The sequence below is a fragment of the Lissotriton vulgaris genome, chromosome 3_1 (assembly GCF_964263255.1).
Source record: "Lissotriton vulgaris chromosome 3_1, aLisVul1.2, whole genome shotgun sequence".
NCBI lineage: Eukaryota > Metazoa > Chordata > Amphibia > Caudata > Salamandridae > Lissotriton > Lissotriton vulgaris.
The window spans coordinates 1,437,670,331-1,437,683,301 of NC_141689.1; the positions used below are offsets into that span (position 1 = coordinate 1,437,670,331).

General features: G+C 51.3%; 1 protein-coding gene across 1 annotated transcript; it reads left to right on the forward strand.

Annotated features, from left to right (window-relative positions):
• Nucleotides 1-3,351: 3,351 nt before the first annotated feature.
• On the forward strand, nucleotides 3,352-6,428 carry LOC147728013 (uncharacterized). Its single transcript, XM_086963220.1, has 2 exons — nucleotides 3,352-3,906; nucleotides 4,658-6,428. The coding sequence occupies exons 1-2, from the start codon at nucleotides 3,597-3,599 to the stop codon at nucleotides 6,379-6,381; spliced, it is 2,034 nt and encodes a 677-aa protein (XP_086819346.1). The 5' UTR covers nucleotides 3,352-3,596; the 3' UTR covers nucleotides 6,382-6,428.
• Nucleotides 6,429-12,971: the final 6,543 nt, after the last annotated feature.

Here is a 12,971-nt window from a genome sequence, read left to right on the forward strand (position 1 = left end):
CTATCCTCTCTCATTATCCATTTAGTCAATCTTTCATTCATCCATTCACCCTTTCACTAATTCATCCAGCCATTCACACATCCCTTCACTTACTTACTCGCCCACCTTTCCATATTAATTTTGAGCTGAGCCCTTTTGAGAAGAGGCCCATCAAGAACTTCACCCTCGCTGCAGGGGCCGTTCCAGGACTGGTACAGAAGCCACCCAGGGCAGAGACAGGATCCACCACAGGGGGGGACAAGAGCCATCACAGGAGGGGGTGGACTGGAGCCACAACATGGGGGACAGGAGCAGGAGTCATCACAGGAGAGGGAACGTGATCCACCAGGGTGGGCACAGGGGTGGCCATGCAGTATTCTAGTATCATCTTGGGCTTCTCGCCCCCTCCTGCACAAGCTCCAAAATGCCATCCCCCACTGTGATATACAGTACTCACAGGAGATACTCTAAGAGAACTGATTGTCCTCCATACTTTGTTAATCAGTGTGGGTGCGATTGTGCCATTTCTTTATTGTATTACGTTATGCATGTTTGAAGAACCGAGGTTTGCTTACAAATTAGTGGCAGTAAGTAAGCTCGGTGAAGAGAAGCAGGTGCTGCCTCGGTGTAATCAGGGGTGTAATCTGGCCGAGTCTCGGATGTTTGGGGCCCTGGGTAGAAATGGAATGTGCGAGCCCCCCTCTAAATAGCAGATACAAGACGCATTCAGGGCTGTTTGCATGTGAATGGATGCCCCCTGCTCCTGAACCTGCGCCCCTCCCTCTGTCACCTTCAAGCACCTCTTAACAGCTCATCAAGGGCTGGAGGTGTGAGGGTTGCCATCCCGCTGTGCCTCTACAGTGCTGCTGGGGGTCTGAGCTTTCATGCAGCATCGGAGTCAAGAAGGGAGGTGGGGGAAAGCTGTGCCCGGTTAAAATTACGGACAAATGGCGTCCGTTAAAGAATCCTTCACGGACAACGGACAGACAGCCAAAATTACGGACTGTCCGTGAAATTTACGGACGGTTGGTCACCCTATGCACAAGTCAGGTACGATACAATGCAGTGCCACCAGCCTGGTCAAGGTCTGCACTGACCAACAACACATTAAACCTCACTACATCTATGTAGAGCACCTGACGTCTGTCAATTATCAGCACCCATCAAAAGCCTTACTAAAATGGCACAAACACATGCTAAAGTGGCTCAGACTGAACGTGCGTCCTCCTGTGGATGCAATGGCTCTGTGGCATCGTGTGTACAATGATGTGCCCTACACCATGTAGCTGCATGGCACTTATACATTGTCCATGATTGACATACACAGCAATGTGTACGAAAATGCCAGAACCTAGCGCCAGTCCCTGGCGGTGTGACCCCAGCACCACCATCTACCCAGCCAAGGTAGCCATTGGCACATGGACTGGTGTCCATGCCGCTGGCTAGGCTCCGCCGCATCAGTCGCGGTACCTACCGCCGGTCCCCGGCGGAGGGTCACCGCCATGGTGCATTGCATACAGCCAATGGCATGGGCGTTCAATGTGGCATGATGCAGATTTGAATAATGCGGAAGCGGCGCGCCGCCGCCGCGGAACGCCGCCGCCGCGGAGCCGGTCATTGGATGCTTTTGAATGATGCACCATCGCGGTAGCGCACCCCGGACACCCGCGGTGCGTCACCGCCATGGTGCATTGCATACAGCCAATGGCATGGGTGTTCAATGTGGCATGATGCAGATTTGAATAATGCGGAAGCGGCGCGCCGCCGCCGCGGAGCCGGTCATTGGATGCTTTTGAATGATGCACCATCGCGGTAGCGCACCCCGGACACCCGCGGTGCGTCACCGCCATGGTGCATTGCATACAGCCAATGGCATGGGTGTTCAATGTGGCATGATGCAGATTTGAATAATGCGGAAGCGGCTCGCCGCCGCCGCGGAGCCGGTCATTGGATGCATTTGAATGATGCACCATCGCGGTAGCGCACCCCGGACACCCGCGGTGCGTCACCGCCATGGTGCATTGCATACAGCCAATGGCATGGGTGTTCAATGTGGCATGATGCAGATTTGAATAATGCGGAAGCGGCGCGCCGCCGCCGCGGAGCCGGTCATTGGATGCTTTTGAATGATGCACCATCGCGGTAGCGCACCCCGGACACCCGCGGTGCGTCACCGCCATGGTGCATTGCATACAGCCAATGGCATGGGTGTTCAATGTGGCATGATGCAGATTTGAATAATGCGGAAGCGGCTCGCCGCCGCCGCGGAGCCGGTCATTGGATGCATTTGAATGATGCACCATCGCGGTAGCGCACCCCGGACACCCGCGGTGCGTCACCGCCATGGTGCATTGCATACAGCCAATGGCATGGGTGTTCAATGTGGCATGATGCAGATTTGAATAATGCGGAAGCGGCGCGCCGCCGCCGCGGAGCCGGTCATTGGATGCTTATGAATAAGGCTGACCCAGACAACCAATTGTAGCACCTTATCAGCTTCCTAACGACCCCATGGGCCTATAAATCTGTGGGAGTGAGCCACACATTCCCACTGCTCACAGAGCCTGCTGCCTGAGACCTTCTCCTGCTGCTGCCTGAGACCCTCTCCTGCTGCTGCCTGGGACCCTCTCCTGCTGCTGCCTGGGACCCTCTCCTGCTGCTGCCTGGGACCCTCTCCTGCTGCTGCCTGGGACCCTCTCCTGCTGCTGCCTGAGACCCTCTCCTGCTGCTGCCTGGGACCCTCTCCTGCTGCTGCCTGGGACCCTCTCCTGCTGCTGCCTGGGACCCTCTCCTGCTGCTCACAGAGCCTGCTGCCTGGGACACCTCACAACTCACTTCCGCCACAGGTCTGCCATATCCACAGGGATGTCAAGAACAGATAAGATCCGTGCCAGTCCATTCATGAGTGAGGAGCTGGATGTCCTTGTGAACGAGGTGCTGGCACAGTACCCACGGCTGTTTGGTGGCCCCAATGTCGTGGTAAGTCACCATGTAGGGAGCTGTAGGGCAGGGTGGTGTCAGACGTGTATTCATGATGCAGCTGTATGTTATTTTGGATGTGTGGTGCTGACAAACACTGACAGACAAGATGTTTGCAGGTGGTGGGAGTGTGTGTTTTGCATTATGACTCTGTCCTAGGCCAATACTTGTATGTGTGAGTGGGATGTGCTACTTTTTGGGGCAGACATGACCAACGGTTGTTTGCCTTGTAGCTGGTTGGACAGTGTCCGCTTGTGATGTAATTTCAAGGTGCCCCTGTAGTCATAGTCAGTGTGCCCCACAGAGTAGGTTCAGTGGCTGCCCTTCCAAAGTTTGTCCATCAGCCAACTTACATGCTACAGTTGCTGCACACTGATTAGTGGATATGCCACATCAATGCCCTGTACAATTTATGATTTATACAGTGCTGTCGATGCATTTGTGTTGAATCATCATTCTTCAGTGTGATAATCATGGAGACTACGAAGCTCAATGTGTGCATGCATTCACTAATGTTTATGCCATGCAGAGTGGCCTTGTGAGGGTACCCCCAGTTCTGGAGGGAGGGGGGTCACTGTGCGTCCTGATTCAGTGTCTGGCTGCTGTACTGATAGATGCTGACATATGACAATGTGTAAATGTTCATTAGTCCTTCTTTACTCTCATACCTGCAGCTCAAAGTACACCAACGTAAGGCTGTCTGGAGGGCCATAGCAGCAAAGGTGCGAGCCCTGGGGGTATCAAACAGACGACACACACACTGTCACAAGAGGTGGGACGACATCAGCCGGCTGGCTAAGCAAGTGGCAGAGATGAAGTTGGGGATGGTACCACGCACAGGGCGTGTGGCACGCCGCACCATGACTCCGCTGATGGCACGCATACTGGCAGTGACCTATCCAGACCTGGATGCACGTCTGAAGGGGCTTCAGCAGCAAGACAGCGATGGTGAGTATCCGGGGAGGGAGAGTTTGTCTGGGAGTGGATGCATGTGTAGAGTGCCTGTGTCTGCGGTGACACATGTGATGTGCGTGTGCTGCCATGCTGTGATATGTGATGTGAGTGGCAACTGTGATGTGTGTCTGTATGAGACATTGGCCCACCATGGCCTTACTCTGCAGCTCCTGGCTGCAGTTTTCAGTCCTTGACATATATTTTGTTGTCCACATGGTCACTCTTCTTTGTGATGGTGGGTGTAGTCCCTATTATGCTGTACAGCTGTGTCCACTTAATGAGTGTTACACCATGTCAGTGTACTTTGCATGCACCTCCATGGTAGTGGCCCACACATCTGACAACAATGTGAACCCACATTGGCACATGGTGATTGTAATGGCCTTTTTGACAATGTGGCATGTGTAGACAAAACAGGTGTGTGTATTCCCCTCTGGATCCCTTTAGGCTCTGGAAGTGGTGATGTTAGTTGTGGCTACATCATGTCCGTGGGGCAGGTCCATGTGGGCTAGGGGAACACCATCCATGGGCAGGGTGTAGTGCTGTGTGTCATCGACATTGGTCCACTCCTGCCTGTTTGTCCGCATGACAGGCTCAGTTGTGGTGTAACTGGTGTGTAGCAGCACAATGATTTGAGGGTGTGGTGGTTACCATGTAGCTCTAGGCCTCTCATGTGCTGCATTGCTCTGATATCGTGTGACCAGACTATGACACTTATACAACCATGTTTCTGTCACTAATGCAGATTCGGAAGACACCACAGCGGAACATGATCCTGAAAGTGGTGGGGAGACCAGCACGACAGCGGCAGCAGAGCAGGGTGAGACGGAGCAAAGTGACACTGACCACACCAGCGCTACTGAGGGTGACAGGAGTATGCATGAGGAATCTGTGGCTGAGACACAGAGTACCACTTCATCTGATGGCAGGGGGGATGAGTCCCTGTTAGCAGCCACAGGGGATGGGGACTCTGCTGCTGCATCTGACTACCAACGGCCACTGCCCACCCTCCCATCCACTTCCTCTGGGGCTGGCCATATCCGTGTCACTAAGAGGGGACGTGTGACATTCACACATGGCACCGCAGCACCTGCACCTGTCCCCCCTGCTGCCCTCAGTGCAGAGTGCGTAGAGCTCCTGCGGCAACTTTGCGTGGGCCAGACCGCCCTGCTGAATGCCTTCAGTGCCCACGATTACAAAATAGGGCAGGTTCTGGCATTCATGGAGGGCATACACTCTGACGTGGGTGGCCTACATCGTACACTCCTGTCATTGTCAGGTACAGTGACGTCAGCCCTCCAACATGCCCCCTTTGCAGCTCAGGTGCCTGTGACGTCCACCCAGTCAGTGGCCACATCAGATGACAGTGAGCACTTGGGACATACATCAAGTAAACGTTACAACACTAGGAGCACAGCTCAGACCCAAAGCAAACAATCCCGTCCACAGACTCCATCCCCAAAGAAGGGCAGGGACCCCCCAATATGCACAGACCAGGTGGAGTCACAGAAGAGCAAGGCCAGAACAACATTGTGTCAGACATCAGGCTCACATGCTGCTGAGCCATCACCAGATATTGACTCTGCTATGCCCACAGAGGATGTGTGGGATGTCATGACTACACCTGGGGTGAACACAGGGACACACCCACCTACCACATCAACCCCAGAACAAAGTACATCGAGGCAGGTGGAGGGAAGCCCTGCTGTGACCAGCCCAGTCATTGTGGCAAAGAAGGGCAGTGTAGTGGCCATCCCTGGCAAGAAGGGACAGGAGGGCAGTGTAGTGGCCATCCCTGGCAAGAAGGGACAGGAGGGCAGTGTAGTGGCCATCCCTGGCAAGAAGGGACAGGAGGGCAGTGTAGTGGCCATCCCTGGCAAGAAGGGACAGAAGGGCAGTGTAGTGGCCATCCCTGGCAAGAAGGGACAGGAGGGCAGTGTAGTGGCCATCCCTGGCAAGAAGGGACAGGAGGGCAGTGTAGTGGCCATCCCTGGCAAGAAGGGGCAGGAGGGCAGTGTAATGGCCATCCCTGGGGTAAGTGGGAAGGTGGTCACTGTGGGGGGTACACCTTCCAGAGAGGCTAAAGTGGCCCGGAGGCGTAGCCAGCACAAGCGTACTGCAGGATCAAGCACTTCTCCAGAGGGAGTGGCAGTGTCTGCCCCTGAAGTGGAACAGTTGGGGGGTGTGCAGGTGGTGTCAACGCCACTTCCCATCAACCCCATGACAGGGAAGCGAATTCATATTCCAAAGAAGTGGAAGGGCACCCCTCCAACCTCTCCCACCCACACTGTGTCAAGGGCGTGCATGACTCCACCTCCACGTGCCACGGTGCCACCTGGTCCGCACAGCCCTCCACCTTGCAGGCCCTCTGTTATAGCCACACCACATGTCCCTCTGTCACACCAGTCAAGTCGACCTGCAGTCCCTGACACACAGCCAGGTTCCACTCCACATGACAGCCAGGAGTGAGTTGTCAACACCCTCAGACGCCTGTGCCACACATAGGTGTGCTACAGTACACCATTGTTAGCGATGTGGGTGTGTTCCAGGGCCTGTTGCTCTGATGTGCTGTACCCTGCCAAGGACTCTGGGCCTGTTGCTCTGATGTGCTCTCCCCTGCCAAGGACTCTGGGCCTGTTGCTCTGATGTGCTCTCCCCTGCCAAGGACTCTGGGCCTGTTGCTCTGATGTGCTGTACCCTGCCAAGGACTCTGGGCCTGTTGCTCTGATGTGCTCTCCCCTGCCAAGGACTCTGGGCCTGTTGCTCTGATGTGCTCTCCCCTGCCAAGGACTCTGGGCCTGTTGCTCTGATGTGCTCTCCCCTGCCAAGGACTCTGGGCCTGTTGCTCTGATGTGCTCTCCCCTGCCAAGGACTCTGGGCCTGTTGCTCTGATGTGCTGTACCCTGCCCTGCCAAGGACACTGGCCTGTTGCTCTGATGTGCTGTACCCTGCCCTGCCAAGGACACTGGGCCTGTTGCTCTGATGTGCTGTACCCTGCCCTGCCAAGGACACTGGGCCTGTTGCTCTGATGTGCTCTCCCCTGCCAAGGACTCTGGGCCTGTTGCTCTGATGTGCTGTACCCTGCCAAGGACTCTGGGCCTGTTGCTCTGATGTGCTCTCCCCTGCCAAGGACTCTGGGCCTGTTGCTCTGATGTGCTCTCCCCTGCCAAGGACTCTGGGCCTGTTGCTCTGATGTGCTGTACCCTGCCCTGCCAAGGACACTGGCCTGTTGCTCTGATGTGCTGTACCCTGCCCTGCCAAGGACACTGGGCCTGTTGCTCTGATGTGCTGTACCCTGCCCTGCCAAGGACACTGGGCCTGTTGCTCTGATGTGCTCTCCCCTGCCAAGGACTCTGGGCCTGTTGCTCTGATGTGCTCTCCCCTGCCAAGGACTCTGGGCCTGTTGCTCTGATGTGCTGTACCCTGCCCTGCCAAGGACACTGGGCCTGTTGCTCTGATGTGCTGTACCCTGCCCTGCCAAGGACTTTGCACTTCCCGATTGTGATTCACCAGTGCATAGTCTATGGCATTTGCACATGATTTTGAGAGTTGCTGTTGTCTACTTATGTTGTGTAGCTACATCTGTGCAATATGTGAATAAATACAGTACATTATGGTGTGTTTTCTCTGTCTCCTTACTGATTAAAGTCATTTTCTTGTTTGACTGAGTTCCATGGTCTATTTTGTACATCACCATTGCAAGGTTGTATGTGGCCATATGATTTTTAGACAGGGGGACAGGTTCTTCAGTCCATTGTGGCCCTGCTGATGTTGTACTCTGTGATGGTTATTTGGCAGGCCATGCAGTTTTCGTGTGGGTGAATTGCTATTGCTGCATACACTGTTCACAGGTCACCTTGGGGGACACTGGCAGCACAGGGTGTGCAGCTGTGCTGTGGTGTAGTAGATGTTTATGATGTGATGAGGTGTGTGTTTCCCATTCTGTGTGCCCTGGCGTGTATGTGTATGGTCGTCTTGTGTTGGCCCTTGGTCCTGGTGGCATGGCTTACATGGCATGTGTGTGGCAGAGGTGTGCAGTGTGAAGGGTGTTAGTTTGTAGTGTATGTATGTGTGCCCCTGTATGGTGTGAGACACACATGTGTCAGGCAGGAGTTGTATGCCTGTTGTATGTTTTGTCTTGCCCTGTGTGGATGTTTGTATTCAATTGTGTGGGCTGTGGGGAGTGCACTGGTGTTGTGTGTCCGTTGTCAGGCAATCCTGCTGTGCCTTTGTCCCTGGTTGTGTGTCGCAGTGTGTGTGTATTGTGCTTGTTGTTACAGTGCTTGTTGATGTGCAAGGGGGTGCACGGGATTGGCACCTGGCCTGTGACTACTTCGGGTGGTGTGCAGTGTTGGTCGGGGTGGTGTGTCGCTGTGATGTTTGGAATGTGTCCATGCCTTGCTGTTGCCCTGCCTTCTGCATTGTGCGCATGTGTTGACCGCGGCGGTGACGTGACCGTGACGTTGCTGCAGGTTGGCCGACGTTGTGTGTTCCGGATGCCGTGGGGTGCCTTGTTCTGAGGTGGGTGATGTGTGTGTGCCCATGTGGATGTGTTGTGCCCCCCAGCAGGATGCCAGTGTTGTGCTTGGGACCTGTGTCGGCATGTGTGTTGTGTGGTGTATATGTGTAGTGACGTACCTGCGGCGGCGTCCGCGGCGGCCCATCTGGCGATAGTGTTGCAGCAGGTACATGACCGGATGCATGTGGAGGGCTGGGTCCATGGGGTTCATGTCGGATCTCGGCGTGCGTGCTCCGCTGTAGACTTTCCGCCTGCTAGAGCTGTGCGGTGTCTCCGGTGCGGTGCGTCAGCTTGTTTGGCCCATCCTAATATGTCGAGCGGGGCGGACGTCATCGACCGCGGCGGAGGGTCTCGATTGGCTGCAGCCGCCGCGGTGGCGGGCGCACCTTGATGGCGGAGCGAGGCGCTCCGCGGCGGACGGGAAATGACCTGTGTTTACATATCCTAATGTGGCGGACGTGATTTCCACTGCTAGCGGGCGGAAAAAGCAGTTTTTCCGCCCCGCCATCGTTTCGGTAGTGCCACCGCCCGCTATCCTAATGGACCCCTAACTCTGTGTAGTCTTAATTCCATCGCTTGCTTTTTTTCCCACCACCTCTCTGCCCTTTTATTCCACTCTTGCAGGCTCTTTTTCATCCATGCAGTCTCCCTTTGTGCTTGTTCAGTATTTCTTTTCGGATTTTCTCCTTTTGTATTTTTCTCTCTATTCCTCTGGGTCGAAGTCTCAGAAGGGAAAGTAAGTGTCAGTCCCCAAAAATGATTACTGGTGGGCCCCGCCTGCAACCACCTGTGCAAATTAAAACACTGATATAGGCACATACATGGAGAGTTCCTATGGAAATATTACTCCATTAAGGTGACAGCTCCTTTCAAGGCTGCCTAGCACCCAATAAAGCAGCCCCCCAAACGCCCTATATTCTGAAAAACCTCTCTGCTATCACAGTAGAGCAGGCCACCCCTAAGTAAGTTCCCCGAGGCAATGGAATAAAAGCAGCCAGAAACTATGTACCTGACGTCACAGTCATAGACTGGAATGTAAAGTCATGGCTACGTGGTGGTTGAAACTTTATCTCATTACTTACATCTCTCCTCTCCCAAGATGTCTTGCTTACTTAGGAATGCACAATGGGAAGTGAATATTTACAGTCCGGACAATTTTCCTCTCTGGAAGTGCTGAAGTTGTGCAGCTTTTAGACAGTCTGCACCACTATGTAAAGTGTAAACAAGGCAATTCCTAGCCACACCTGTCAAACACGTACCTCAAAAATGTGGGTGAATTCAGATAATAAAATAGTGATCCCAGTAAGATTAATGGAGAACGAACATTTTTGCAGGGTGATATAGGTTTGAAAAGGGGGTGACTCTATTAAAGTCTTTGGAAGCATTTTGTTTGTCGGGTAGGTGAATAGAAATAAAAAACAGGTGGATACATGTGAATTGACAGGTTTGCTAAGAATTGAAGAAAAAGGCAAGACAAGTTGCAGCAAATGTTGCCACTCTCACAGGCCTCTGGCAAAATAAAATGGCGAACAAGGTACTACTGGCATTTCAGCAATTGCAGCACCAGAGTCAGAGCACACATTACTGAGGGGGGCTTAAAATACTGCAGGGCTGCAACCCTAGCTCTTAACCTTTCAGATCAGTTTGTAGGGTGAGAGGCAGGCCTTGGTGACATCACAAGAACTTTGACCCAGTGACAACACGTTATTTGATGCATTAAATCACAGGAAGTGCCAGGCGCTAGTTTTCAGCTGTATCTAGCACACAATATGTAACTAGCCGATAAAGACAATGCTTAAATCCAACAAGAAGTCTAAAAACGTCAGGAGGATACTGCCACAGTATGCCCACTTTCCATGTAGAGTTTCAAAGGGGTCTAACAGTGGCATGACTAAATGTCACAAAAGCAAGCCTGTAGGTATCTATGGTGAGAGTTAGTGGTAAAGCCCAGTGCTAGGCTGGGCATAGAGCAGAGACAGTGCTAGCATAAGGATGGACTGCCAGTACCTAGGAGGGGAGGACCCCTTTCACCAGACACAGCCATGTAAATAAGCTATCTGGCTATTGATGCAAAGGCGAGCCAGGTGACCTTAACATTTGGTTTGATAAAACCAATATGACCCATCCAAAAACAATAATCACCGGCCTAGACGCATTGAACCTGCATCAGATTGTCCACAATCTGACACACACCGCTGGACGTATCCTAGATGTCATTTTTGCTAATACTGAACTAGTTACCTTTCAAACTATAACTCCGGTCACATGGTCAGACCACCACTTGCTTGCTGTCCAACATAAAACAACACTAAGCGACTCAACTAAAACTACCTTACATCCATCCACCTATCGGCCGTGGAACAAACTCAATTTGGAACACTTGGAAACACAACTAGCATCCAGTATAAATCTGTAAACCATAAATTCTGTTCAGAATCTATATGAGTGGCTACAGGAATCTTTTGACATCCTGATACCACTCAAAACCACACAACAGAACAAAAGAAAAAAAGTGCCTTGGAGAAACATAGAAATAAAAGACATAAAACAACAAATTAGAAAGCTGCAACGTACCTGGCTCAAAACAAACACCAAACATGACAAACTTCACCTACAGAAAATTAACAGATTATATAAGTCGGCTATCAAAAAAGCTAAGAAAAGGTACTATTCAGACAGAATTCAAAACGCTAAATGTGCAAATAAAGAATTCTATAAAATACTCAATGAATTTCGAAAACCAAATTGCCTTGAAGGAACTCATCCTGTTACTCAAGATTTCACAGACAAACTGGCAAATCCTTACACGGACAATGCAGACATACTGGACTCGTACTTAAACTCCACGTAATAGCTGGGGCGTGGATACGCCCCCAACCACTTGCACAGCTTGATTCCGCCATTTCGGCCTATATCCTTTCTTTTTTAATCATCAGTGTATTCTTTATGTACTTTCATCTTTTCATCTTTTTCCACATTTATTTGAAGTACTCATCCACACGTGGAGTTGTGTGCCATTGTCCAAGTTTCTAATATTCATGCTGTGTCCATCCGGAAGGAAGATTTTAGCGTGTGTTGGCAGTGAACCCCGAAGAAGGGCGCTTGCAGCCCGAAATGCATTGTTTTATTTAGAATAAACGCTGCCTTTTTGATGAACTCTGCTTCAGTCGTATTTATGTAGAGAGGTCCGGATGGACACAGCATGAATATTAGAAACTTGGAAAATGGCACACAATTCTACGTGTGGATGAGTACTTCAAATAAATGTGGAAAAAGATGAAAAGCAGAAAGTACATAAAGAATACACTGAAGATTAAAAAAGAAAGGATATAGGCCGAAATGGCGGAATCAAGCTGTGCAAGTGGTTGGGGGCGTATCCACGCCCCAGCTATTACGTGGAGTTTTATTTTTTGCTGTCATAACGAGTTGGCACCTACCATTCTGCACGCATTTAAAGGAAAAAGCGGATGAAATTGAACAGCAAAAGTGGAGAGAAAAAAGTTGAAATTAAAGGTGTGCATCCCACCCCCATATCAAATCAGGACTCATACTTAAAACAGAAACAAAGCAACAGCACTAACCCTTGTACAAAACAACTATCCAAAAATGCTCTAATCAAGCCTCTCCGTTCCTTCCAACACATCTCACACAATGAATTTATGGACCTGGTCAAAGCAAGCAGGCCTGCCGGCAGCCCTTCTGACCCTGTCCGCCACAAACTTTCAAGACAATTCTTTTAACAACCTCTGCTGCCATTCCAGTAAGAAGAATCATCAAGGATTCCTTCACTACTGAAATATTTCCAGAAGAACTCAAAAAGTCATACATACGCCCTTTACTGAAGAAAACAAACTTGGACCCGCTGAACCCTGAGAACTACAGTCCCATTACAAATGGACCTTTCCTGGGCAAACTGATAGAAAGAGCAGTGTTCGCCCAGATGTCACAATTCATTGAAGAGAATGACATACTTTCAGATTTCCACACAGGATTCCGTCTGGGAAGAGGCACTAAATCTGCCCTCATTGCCATCTGGGATGACCTAAAGAATACAGTCGACCGCAACGGGGTTGCTGCGCTACTCCTCTTGGACCTCTCAGCTGCCTTTGACATGGTTGACCATGACACTCTGAAACAAAGACTTTATGAAGCCGGCATAGAGGGAACTGCTCTAGACTGGATCGCGTCCTACCTTCGAAACAGAACTAATGTCATCCATACCCGCCTTTCTCGTCCAAACCGTACTCCACAAAAGCAGGGGTCCCTCAAGGTACTATCATCTCGCTCATGCTTTTCCACATCTACATGAAGTATTTACCAGTACTAATCAATAAATTTCACCTCACGTGCTACAACTATGCAGATGACACGCAAAATACTCCTTCAACTGGAATGCCCCAAAGACATTGGAAAATCACCAATTTTCAGCTGTCTCAGAGCAGTGGATCAGTGGATGACTTGGAACCATCTAAAATTGAATGCTTCAAAAACTGAAATACTCACGGGTGGTGATTGGAAAAATTACAACCCGCTTGCCGCA